This window comes from Tachysurus fulvidraco, chromosome 3, assembly GCF_022655615.1.
Source record: "Tachysurus fulvidraco isolate hzauxx_2018 chromosome 3, HZAU_PFXX_2.0, whole genome shotgun sequence".
Classification (NCBI taxonomy): domain Eukaryota; kingdom Metazoa; phylum Chordata; class Actinopteri; order Siluriformes; family Bagridae; genus Tachysurus; species Tachysurus fulvidraco.
Window position 1 is genome coordinate 32,009,494 of NC_062520.1, and position 12,953 is coordinate 32,022,446.

The 12,953-nt window shown below is 37.5% G+C and overlaps 1 protein-coding gene across 1 annotated transcript; it reads left to right on the forward strand.

The window, feature by feature from the left end:
- The first annotated feature begins 6,632 nt into the window (after window positions 1-6,632).
- LOC113662729 (C-C chemokine receptor type 5-like) lies at window positions 6,633-11,262 on the forward strand. The gene is made up of 3 exons (XM_027177803.2): window positions 6,633-6,808; window positions 7,032-7,101; window positions 9,020-11,262. Exons 2-3 carry the CDS (start codon window positions 7,055-7,057, stop codon window positions 10,053-10,055), a joined length of 1,083 nt encoding a protein of 360 aa, XP_027033604.1. The 5' UTR covers window positions 6,633-6,808; window positions 7,032-7,054; the 3' UTR covers window positions 10,056-11,262.
- Window positions 11,263-12,953: the final 1,691 nt, after the last annotated feature.

Here is a 12,953-nt window from a genome sequence, read left to right on the forward strand (position 1 = left end):
GTTCTTTTAACATAGATTTATTTCTTTTAACACGAAATTCAAACTTTAAGAGATTTCAGACAATAATATTGTTTTGTGTGTATGTTTCTGAAGAATGACCTGAAATCAAACGTATACTTCGTACATCGTACTTTATTTCTTTTCTTTTTCTTGAGGTTACATGGTGATAAAGTATTCCATCTGTTGAGATGTTTGTGGTTTTATGCCAGACTGTTGCTTTATGGCTCCGCACTGCACAGCATAAGCCCCGGCACTGCCAAGCTGCCACTGTTGGGCAATTGAGCAAGGCTTTTAACCCTCTCTACTCCAGGAGCATTGTATCATAGCTCATAGTACCCCAAACTCCTTTATAAATAAAATAAATATAATATATATGTGACAATAATAAAGACTTATATGCCCAAGTTATCATTAGTATTGCATTCTGTTATTTTTTTTTTCTGAAAAAAATGATTATTACTTCAGAACCGCATGTTGCACTACTTCATTTAAAAATAATCAGAAATATTTTCAAAATTGTAAAGCAAATCCAAAGAACAAATGCAAAGAATTGCGAAAAGGCGGGTGTTAAACAAAGAAATCCACCAATTAACCTGTAAACAGGAAAGAACTGCTCATGACTTGTGGGTGAGGGTGCCATCTGTTTGTTGGGCAAGGAATTATCCCAGAACTCTCACGCCTTTAACGTGCAGGCCCTGACATACTGGACAGTTAATTTAATGTCAAAATGAACATATACATGAACATCTACATCTACTATGAGGTCTGGAACCCGCATGATGATACTGAAGATACAGTCATGTGAAAAAAATTAGGACACTCCATTAAATATTTAGTTCTTTATTTAAGGGCCTTTTTACACCCGGTCACTTCCTGTGTTGTCTCTGATCCGAGAGCTATCCGATTTGTTAAAACTGTCCCATTTACATTCGGCCACAAAAACGCGTCTCGGCGAATCGGATATCGATCCGAACTTTCTACTCCCGCCCAAAATGCTAATATATTTCACCTCATTTCCGGGGTAATTGAAATGGAGCACACTTTGGTGTATGCGGTTGCTACAAAAAAACAGCATTTACTGTTTGCTGCATTTTCACTGGCGGCAGCAGCGCATTTTAAGACCCAACGAGATGCCTGGGTGAAAGATCAGAGCCAGCACTGGTGGGAAAACATGTTTGTTTCTGAAGCGATGAACGACTCGCGAGTCACCTGAGAGTGACGTACTTCCGTTTGGGAGGAGTATAGCGCTGACGTATGTGGCTTGAACGACCACATTCATTTACACCTGTCCAGTTTCATCTGAAACGCGTCCCAGACCACCTCCTGAAGGGGTTTGAGCGATCGAATTTATATCCGTCTCAAAACCGTTTGGGAGGGCATTTAGACCTGGTCTTTTTACCGTCGGATAGATATCGGATCACAGAAAATGCAGGAAGTGACCAGGTGTAAAAAGTCCCTAAGAAATGTTAACATGTCAGTTTCTGATCTTGTTTTAATTTGTACATGTAGATGAAAGTAATTGCTTGTAAACAACAAAAAAAATCAACAAAAATTAGTATTTGATCTGTGGGAAAAGTTTGTACACCCTGTGCCCTAATAGCTAATGTTTCCCTCTTTGACTAAAATAACCTCAATGAGACGTTTCTTTAGCCATCTATCAGTTTCTGACAGTTTCCCCAGTTCTCAATGCAGAATTCTTTCAGCTGTGTGATGTTTGAGGGGTTTCTTACATGTACAGTTTGTTTAAAAATCCCCACACAGGATCGATCTCAATAGGATTTAGATCTGGGCTTTGACTAGGACACTCCAGAATTCTCCATTTTTCAGCAGGTCCTTCAGTGGATTTACTGATATGTCTTTGTCATGTTTCAAGGTCCAGTTCCATTTCAGCTGCAATTTTTTGAAAAATTCTGCACAAAAATTCTTACATGTTCCTCAAGCACCTTCTGATACAAATTAAAGTGGATTTTATGATGTTGAGCTGATCAGGTAAAGACAGGCCTTCTTCACTAGGGTTACATGTAAAAGTGAGCCAGCCAGGAGTTCTGTTGTAGGACAAGTAACCATAATTGAAGGTAACTAAAAAAAAAGTATAACGTGACTTCACAAGAAATTATTACAAACCATATTGTATGTAGTTTGTTTTTATATCACACTTGAATATGGAGGTAATTTGTTCTGAAAATATCAAAGTTCAATTCAATTCAATTCAAGTTTATTTGTATAGCGCTTTTTACAATAGACATTGTCTCAAAGCAGCTTTGCAGAACATAAACATAGAGCAGAAGGTAAACATAATTAATGATAAAGGAAATAACGAATAATAAAAGAAATAAGAATTAACAGAATAAAAATTCTAGATTATTATTATATATATATAGTTCACAATGTGTATGTATTTATCCCCCTATGAGCAAGTCTGAGGTGACTCAGGCAGCAGTGGCGAGGAAAAACTCCCTTAAATTGGTAAAGGAAGAAACCTTGAGAGGAACCGGACTCAAGGGGGAACCCATCCTCATCTGGGTGACACTGGGGGTGTGATTGTAATATACAGTCAGTTAAATGTGGTATTGGTGTGAGGTTTATGGACTTTGGATTTCCTTATTTTGGTATTGTTAGTATTAGTTAGTATTGTTGGTATTGCCAAATTTTGGTATTGTTAGAGGTTTGACTGGCACCAAAGCAGACAAGAAGATCTGAAACTCAAGATTTTTGAGTTGAAATTTCTCTGCCTGATTCAGAATACAGCAAACAGGTCATTGTAGAATACACATATGGTGATGCAGTAGAGTCCCTGCAAGATGACTAACCTTTAGATAGACCATGTATTAGTAACCCTGATATAATTTACCACATTGTGAGTCTGTCTAGTGTCTACAGCAGTGAAATAGGTTCAGCAGCCAAAAGTACCTTTCTGAGCTTAAGAATTTGGCTAAAATGAGTGGTAAATCTTTCGAGGATGTTCTCAAAGAAGAGCTTGGTAGAATCAAAATCTATAGAGAGTGTAAGCCAGTTGTAGAAGCAAAGAAAACTCAAGAATTAGCTTCCACTTCACCAATTAAAGATACAGTACAGATGTTTTCACCAGCTCATGAATCTCTGTAAGGCCAAAGCGCAGCTCGAGAGCCAAACCTTTGCTCCTATTCAAACCCCTTCCCTAATACACAATCATATACAGAGCAAAAAGTTTTATCTCCTTCCACACACAAGACTTTGCACCCTTTTCAGGTATCCGCTGATCACCTGAGTACACCATATGTTCAACATGTGGTTGTGGAAGACCTTGTTAAAAGTACAGAGATAGCTACACAACTTCAGTCTGCTGTTCGATTAAAGCCATTTTCACGTAGGGCCCCTTGCCCTATCCATGAAGTTGACTATGGCACATGGCGTAACAGTTTGGAGTTTCATATGACTGATTCCACCCTGCCAGATGTTACATTAGTGAGGAGAACTGTAGATAGCCTGCTGCCTCCTGCAGTTAATGTTGTTAAACCATTAGGACCCCAGGCTACTCCAAAAGCTTACCTGGATTTGCTCGATTCAGCATATGGAACAGCCAAAGAAGGGGATGACCTTTTTGCAAAATTCCGTAATAATTGCTATATACAATATATAATAATACAGCTCGAGCAGAAGAAGCACCATCCCCCTACCTTTGCAGACCTGCTGTTGCTGCTCAGGACAGAAGAAGGTAGAATAGCAGCCAAATATAACAGAATGAAGAAGCACCTAGGGCTTATAATGCACCTAATGCTTATAAAAGAAAAAACATTGTCTAACGCCCAAGTCCTGTGTCCTCCTGAGGTACATAATTATGATGCGACCAAACAGAATTATATATATATGCTCCCTCAATGATGAAGCAGATCCAAAAACAAATAGCTGACCAAAAGGGGAACACCAGAGAAAATAAAGGTGACAAAGGAAAACCAAATTAAGCGAAGCCCCTACATTTAAAAAACAAGCACCGACCAATCCTGTTGTAGCATCTCACCCTTTAAACTCCTAGGAGGAGTTCCTGTTGAGGGGCTGACAGTAACGATACAGCATATAAGCTCCAATCAGAAGCCTATAGTTAACGTAGCACTTAATGAGCACTATGGCTGCCACACTGTACTTTCAAAGGGGTTGATCGGAAGTAATGTTACGACCAATTTGAGGCTCGAAGGAATTGATTGGAACTGTTTAATAGATACTGGTTCACAGGTCACAGCAATATCTGAGTCATTCTATGATCAGTACCTCTCAGAACTTCCTGTAAGTGATGTGCTGGAAATAGAAGGAGCCAATGGCCAAAAGGTTCCATATGTTGGTTAAGTGTAGGTTAGTGTTCAGTTAAATAAAGAGTTCATTAACTCAGAACATAAAATGCAGACATTAGCTCTGATAGTGCCAGACATACGTTCCAATCTCAGTGTACCAGCTAAAATAGGCACACATACTCTTGATTCCCTTTATGAGCAGTACTGTGACATTAACTCCTCCAAATACAGTCCATTCTATGGCTATGTCCAAATACTCAGAACTCAAAGAGTTAAGGCAACAACAAAGTTTAAGTGGCAAGCTTGGAATAGCAAGGCTTAAAAATCGTGAGCCAAATGTTGTTCCGGCTGGCCAGAAAGTTAGCCTTCAAAGTTGACTTTGGCTCTTGTATAATCTATGTGTAGATTATCGGGAACTTAATTTGCAAACCATTAAAGACGCTTATGCATTACCTAACCTGGAAGAATCCTTCTCTGCCCTAAGCGGATGACACCCAATGGTTATCTGTGATTCTATCAAATTGAAATGGAGGGACGTGACAAACAAAAGACAGTCTTTGTATGCCCTCTAGGATTTTAGGACTAGAATCGCATGCCGCATGGAATCACAAACGCTTAAAGCAAATCACAGTGTTTAATGGAGAAGTGCATGGGAGATATAAATTTGCATGTAGATGCATTTGATTGGCACAGAGATTCGGATGGTCAGCCTCCCAGTTTGATGAGAAATCTATCGTTTTATCCAGGAGGAGACACGATTGTCCTTACAGATTCAATTTCGAGACACATCAAAGAAACTGCAGTGTGTGGTATGACTGTTACATCCACAAGTCCATCTGAAGTCTATTTGGGAGGACATTTATTACAAAGAAATTGAATAATCCTATTGTCTATTTTGATGCACATACACATATACATAATACACATACACCGATAAACATAAACCAACATTCATTTTTTTTATGCCGGCTAATGTTTTGTAAATTTGTACTATTTCATTAATTCACTAAACTTCTTTAAATGAATCTGTCTGTTGTGTTGCTTTGTCTTGCCTGAATGCCAATGAAAGTAGCAGCAGTGTATTTTTCCATAGATGGGTGGGTTAGTTGGGTGGGAGTTCACGGCTTGTATGCAGTGAGCTTGCATTCTGTGCAACTCCCACCCAACTAACTTTAACCCATCTATGGAAAAATATACTGCTGCTAGATTCTTTGGAGTTCAGGCAAGACAAAACAACACAATCTGTTTGTTCTGTTGTTATGTCTTGCCTGAACTCCAAAAGAACCTAGCAGCAGTGTATTTTTGTATGTACACTTTCTTAAGCTCATTGTGAGTGAGTTTCGGTGGAGAAAATGAGCTTGAGAACCTAATGTTATGGTAGACAGATGGAGATGTCAACGGTGTAAAAACCAGATGTGTTTATTATAACATGAAACAATCAACTGGTAAATAGAACGAACTATAGCAGGGATGAAGACGTGTTTGTGTTTGGAGTCGCCTTTCTCATCATCATCACCCTCTTCATCCCTGCTATCCTTTGTTCTATTAGCCAGTTTATCGTTTCACGTTGTAATAGTTTTTACTCCGTTGTCATCTCCATCTGTCTACCATAACACCTAACAGCTGGCCTTGAGGTGTGATGACACACAGTAGATCATGTACCTGTACTGTGAATATGTGAACAGGTAATGAGTGTGAGACTAAAATGACACTTAAGATTTCAGGGGAGAGTCCCCTCTGTTGGCCTGGTGCTGAACTGTCACTGACGGATGTGACAGAAAAAAAAGTTTCTCAGACAGAAATGAAATATTCAAGGGGTTTCACATTTTCCACTTAATCTGAATGTTCCTGTATTGTGGTTTTATCTGTGGTGTAGATAATTTCATTTTTTTTTCCATACCTATTGGCTTGTCTCACTTCATGTGAACTTACAGAGACAGCCGCATTGAGTCAATTTCGGAGTCTAGCATGAATTACGTAGAGAAATTGGTATAGAGTAGAATCAAACCATATACATTGGAGGTAATTTCATGCTAATGCTAATATTTCTAATGCTAACCAACTTCTAAGAAACTAACAACTACTTAACCAACTAAGTTACATTTAATGCAGGAAAAAAAGTGCTGGAAAACCTAAAGGTTAATGTTCCTGTAACTGTTAAGTGTTGACACTTAAAACTGATCTGCTGGCATTTATTAATATCTGTCCTTTGTTAGACTAATCCACTAAGTTTATACATGGCTACTGACATGTTGGGAAATTCAGCTTGTCTCGACCTAGACAAAAATAAATATTACCTTCCATTGCATTACCACACGTTTCCTGAGTTTCAGCCAGCTCAGTATATGATCACATAGTAGGTGCATGCATGAGCATTACCAAACTTCTAGCTGGGCAAGCTAATGAACTCTAAACGTCATAACATCTCCATGTAGCCCCAGACTCGTTAGAAAAAACAGAAGTGTGCAAACCAGAAGCCAAAAGCCTTCAGAACAAGCTTGATGATCTCATATTTCATTTGGCTTTGAACTTCAGACATATCTGTAAGTATGTTGTGGCTGTGCTCTCCCAAATAACTAACTGTTCTATCTAACTATTAGATCTATGACTACATTTTGTGTTTTTTTGCTGTTTGTATGATATTTACTGCATTTCAGCAGCATACTGCTGGATATTTTGAGCTGATATTTAACAGTGCAGGTGTTTTACCTGGCTTTTCAGATTGGTTCATGCTTTTTTTTTCTTTTTCTGAACATTTATCCACAGTATGACTTTAATGCTGAATAGCAATGATGTTGAACATCACAAATGATTCTCTGGACATTGAAACATACAGGTGAGGACACGTTAAATTACAAATATCCAAGGCAGTAGATTTAAAGTAGATAAGGGTATTACTCCGGTGTAAATCATGTAAATTTATATTTTATTGCATTTTGTGGTTTATATTGTTTTATCAAATGTCAGTTACTCTGAGATGCTGAGGGATTTGGTAGCTTGTTAATTAAGGTGTTTTTAAGGACCACTAATCAGAATATATACAGAATTTATAAATTAAACACAGAACTGTAAATACTGTGTTTATCTGTATTAAAGCCTTATTAATGTGATGTTAATCTTGTCATCATATATTTAGGGGAAGTGAATATATATATATATATAAATATATATCCTTCGTTTAAAAAAAAGAAGAAAGAAAGAAGGCACAGAACTGAATGTGGTTTATGTGGTTTAGCTGCAGCGCTGGTTGCATTCAAAAGTCATTTCTAATGCTTTAATGATTAAACATTGGATTTCAAACCTTTTACCAATTTTTCAATGATTTTCAAGGTAAGAAGGAAAAAACATTGTCCTGTGAAATGTGTTAGAAGAAACGTTTTATTCCATATTATATACTTATATTTTTTAGTCTTATTTTTAGATTTATTTATTGTTTATTAAATATTCTAAAAGCATCTTTGAAACTTTAAATGAACTTTTTTTTTTTAAATAATTGTAAGTTTGTTTTGTTTTTAGCAAGCTAACACCCAAATGTCAAATAATCCTCAGTAGTTGCAGTTATTATTTTTGTTTAAAAATTTGAATTTGTAGTTATGGTGGGGGGGGGGGGCATGGTCGCTTAGTGGTTAGCACGTTTTGCTTCACACCTCCGGGGTCGAGGGTTCGATTCCCACCTCCGCCTTGTGTGTGTGGAGTTTGCATGTTCTCCCCGTGCCTGGGGGGTTTCCTCCGGGTACTCCGGTTTCCTCCCCCGGTCCAAAGACATGCATGGTAGGTTGATTGGCATCTCTGGGAAATTTTCCGTAGTGTGTGAGTGTGTGAGTGAATGAGAGTGTGTGTGTCCTGTGATGGGTTGGCACTCCGTCCAGGGTGTATCCTGCCTCGATGCCTGATGACGCCTGAGATAGGCACAGGCTCCCCGTGACCCGAGAAGTTCGGATAAGCCGTAGGAAATGAGTGAATGAGTGAATGAATGAATAGTTATGGTATAAGTCCAAAGTTTATGTCACTTATATCAGTAGTAATCTGAAATTAAGCATAATGTATTATAAAATAGTTATGCATTCAAGATTCAAGATTTTTATTTCTCACATACACAATTATATAAGGCATATATAACCAGCAGTGAAATGTGAGTCAGGTCCGCTCCACGGACATTGCACTTATTAGAAAAAACACAAAATGAAAGAATGAAATAAAAGTAAACAATGAAAATATAAGAATAAAAAATATTATATATATATATATATATTCTGTAGAATGGAAAATAGTGTGCATTTAGTCAAAATCTAAATCAAGCTTGTGAAATTGCATTGAACAGGATGTGGGCAGTTTTGACTCATTTCAGTGCAGATAATATGAATAAATAAATAATAATGTCATGTTTATGTATGTAGTTTGGACTCAATTGGCATCCTGTAAATGTTTAAGTGCATTTACAACAACAACAACAAAAAAAAACCCATACATTTTAGTATGACATTGTCTATACACTAAAATATCGAACAGTTCCTTTGACCTTGATATTGCTCCTTACTTGAGTTAGTAAGAAACCCCAGTAGCTGAGACACGCCTCGATTTTTATCATACTTCACCACAGCGTTCAAATAGCACATAAATGTCATAAACACAGTTATGTATATGAGATCTAAAGCTGTATAATTTCAGTATTATATCCACATTGCGCTTCTCTGAATACCACACATCATGTGCTGAGGATCTCTTGTAATAACTCTTTTCTTACCCTTTTACAGCGCACCATATGATTATAACACGATCGACTATGATCTGCCAGGACCATGTATTTACAACAAAGCTGGAAAACATTTTCTCCCGGTTCTCTACTCGCTGTTCTTCGTGGTCGGCTTCCTGGGCAACATGCTGGTGTTGTGGGTGATCCTGAGAGGAGCTCAGATAAAAAGCATGACTGATGTGTCTCTCCTGAACCTGGCCATCGCTGACCTTCTACTAATCTTCACTCTCCCCTTCCTGGCTCACCATGCTAGAGATACCTGGGTCTTTGGTAATGCCATGTGCTGGCTGGTCCTCGGCGTGTACTACATCGGATTTTACGCAGGAATTTTTTTTATCGTGCTGATGAGCATCGACAGATACTTGGCGATCGTCCATGCCGTGTTTGCCTTGAGAATCCGATCAAAAACTTTTGGGATTTTAGCTAGTGTGAGCATCTGGAGTCTAGCTATAGCATCATCATTTCCTGAGCTTCTGCATCTTGGACTCGAAAATGGGACAAAGCCAGTTTGTAATGCTTATCCGAAAAATAGCGAACACAATAATGTTAGAACGTCAGCTTTCCTCAAAATGAACATTTTGGGTCTGCTAATTCCATTGATTATTGTGGGATTTTGCTACTCGATGGTGCTCCGGAGGCTTCAGACCCTACGCTCTTCCAAGAAACTGGCCGTTCGTCTTGTTATCGTAGTCATGGTGGTCTTCTTCTGCTGTTGGACGCCATACAACATTGCAGCACTCATCAAAGCACTGGAGCTGATGCATATCCTGAATCCATCTTGTGTGGATAGCAACAGGATTCAACTATCGCTGCAAGCCACCGAAGCCTTAGCGTACATGCACAGCTGCCTCAATCCTTTCCTCTACGTGTTCGTGGGGGAAAAGTTCAGAAGGCAACTCTGCAGGCTCCTGAACCAGACCCCATGCATCCATATGCAGTGTGTGAAAGTCTACATGACCCAGGCTGCCAGCTCAGTGAATTCCCGTACCATAAGTGTGGATGAACGCTTTGTTGGCATGAATGCTGTAGGCACATGAAATTTTATTCAACAAATAAATCTACTTAAACGTACTTATATATCCTTATATATATATCTACGCTTATATATTCCCTGCTTTTAGGTAAGTACAGATTTAAAAAAAAAAAGGGATAATAAACTGTAAGTTTCTTTTTTTTTTTGCTGAGGGGATCTTATTGTATCTGTAAACTATATGGCTAAAATGTGTGAATGTAGACATTTGACTTTAACATCACCATGTACAGTACTTCTTGAATATCCCCTTCCAAAACCATTACAGAGGTTCTGTTTGTGATTCTTTCTCCGGGTGGAGAAAGACATTTTTAGATTTTGTAACATGAACCCCATTTACATATAAGCATTATCGCTGAAAGACAACAGACGCCGATGCCAAATGAGAAATCCTGAAATGCAGTCTTTAAAATAAATGCTAAACAAAGGCATGTTAATGGCTCTTAATTCTTTGTGGCAAGAGTGCAAGAACTTTAACTTGAAACTTGAAGAAAGACCCAAATATGGATGTTACTGGTTAAGTGCGCACTTCTATATTGGGTCATTTTTGCACTCTTGTCACGAAGAATTAAGAAAGACCCAAATTTAGATGTTTACTGGTTAAGTGCGCACATCCTTTTGGCCTTTATAGTGTAAGGGTTTAGCGTATGAACTATTTAAAGTATACGTAACTGGACTGAAATTGTTTTTTAGATTTAAGCTTACTTAATATTTGCTTTTATCTATATGTCATTTGTATACTCAGAAAGTACAAGCCTATAGAGTTGTGTCCTATACATGAGCTCAAGAACAACGTAACTAGACAGAAAATACAAAGAAAAACTCTGGAACACAGAAAACCATTTAAACTGAGGGAGAAGCATCAAGCGAGACATGTGACGTCGAATTAAATGTCAGTCCTGTGTATGCATGTTCTAAATCGGCTTGCTAGGCACCTTGCATGTTACCCATACACAATTGCTGCATATGAAATAGACGCTTCAGACACGTCTGTATATTTTTGGCTCTGATGTGCCATCTAGTGAATCCCGAGATATTCACAACATATAAACATGAACTATTTCATATCATATTATGGCTTCTAGGTAAAAGTACAAAATGTGTCCACAAGGGTATTACTCCAATTTATCAGAATGTATACGAATGTATAAAATGTAGAACTTCTGAATGTTTAACACTCCACTTTTTGGTAAATAAAAGTGTATAGACAAACATTTATTGTCTTTGTCCAATCAAATATATTTTAAACACATATGTATCTATTGTATATATTATTATTATTATTATTATTATTATTATTATATTTTTATAACTAGTGTTATTATTATTACTATTATTATTACTATTATTATTAGTAGTAGTATTTTTATTAATAGTAGTAGTATTAGTATAATAATAATAATAATAATAATAATAATAATAATAATAATAATAATAATAATAATAATATACACCTCCAGGGTCGGGGGTTCGATTCCCACCTCCACCTTGTGTGTGTGGAGTTTGCATGTTCTCCCCGTGCCTTGGGGGTTTCCTCCGGGTACTCCGGTTTCTTCCCCCGGTCCAAAGACATGCATGGTAGGTTGATTGGCATCTCTGGAAAATTGTCTGTAGTGTGTGTGTGTGTGTGTGTGTGTGTGTGTGTGTGTGAATGAGAGAGTGTGTGTGCCCTGTGATGGGTTGGCACTCCGTCCAGGGTGTATCCTGCCTCGATGCCCGATGACGCCTGAGATAGGCACAGGCTCCCCGTGACCCGAGAAGTTCGGATAAGCGGTAGAAGATGAATTAATGAATAATAATAATAATAATAATAATAATAATAATAATAATAATAATAATAATAATAATAATAATAATAATTGTTATTATTGTTTTTATTATTATTAGTAGTAGTAGTAGTAGTAGTGTAACCCTCTAGTATTACATTCTAGGATGTAGTGGTTTCTTCATTTGTTTTTTTAAGGTTAACACTTTCTGTACAGAATATAGAGAATATAGAGAATATAGAGAATATAGAGAATATAGAGAATATGTGTGCTTATGTCTTTAAGAACCCCATTGTTGTTGGGGGTTTACATGTGGAATATGTGCTTTTGCCCTACAACTTAGGTTACTTTTATTTTCATGGATTGACCTCGAAGAGAAAAAAAACACGACTGATAGTAAAATAGACTATTGTACAGTACATGGACTGGAACAAACTTTTAGCTATAGGAGTAAGACAGAGGAGGTTCTAGCCCTTTTTTAGGGTGGCTCCACCCCCCTGTCTGTCATCTCACCCACCCCAAAGCTTTCAGTATAATGTTTTCTTTCAAAAATAAAATATAAAATGACGTTAAAATGCAGGACATGTCGTCGATGGGAAAGTAAATTATTTATTAGTTTGATCCAAGAGCGATTTTTTTTACTTTGCTTTTACGCGCGTGCGCTGAAGTTTTTCAAAAGTACGTCATCAGCTGTCTGCTTTATTTGAACGGAGAAGCACAGGAACGCGCAGCGTGCACGCGCAGTCAGAGCTGGGGGCGTTTATCTATAACGTTAATCTTACGTAAACGTAAAGCTATTCTTATTACCAGAGTTGTAGCACAAACAAAATATTAATGCAAACAATCCATACAATACTAAATAAAAATAACATTTATTGATCTGGTCTTTGTGAATATTAGTTCATTAATGACGTCATTCATTGGACACACTGTTTGTAGAGAATACACACACACATGAACTGATCTGATTCAAGACTGACATCATTACATCATGCATAACATTTTGGTGTCCACATTTGCCATTTTAAATAATACCATAACTTTTGGCTTACTATGTAGTCATATAATATATAATATAAAACTTGTTTTAAATTCTCACTGAGGGCTAAAACCCCTAAAGATGAAACCCTAGAACCCCT

Coding starts and splice junctions, on each gene's coding strand:
- LOC113662729 (XM_027177803.2), top strand. CDS start 7,055: ATGATGTTGAACATCACAAATGATTCTCTGGACATTGAAACATACAG. Junction 7,102..9,019: donor CTGGACATTGAAACATACAG/GTGAGGACACGT, acceptor ACCCTTTTACAG/CGCACCATATGATTATAACA.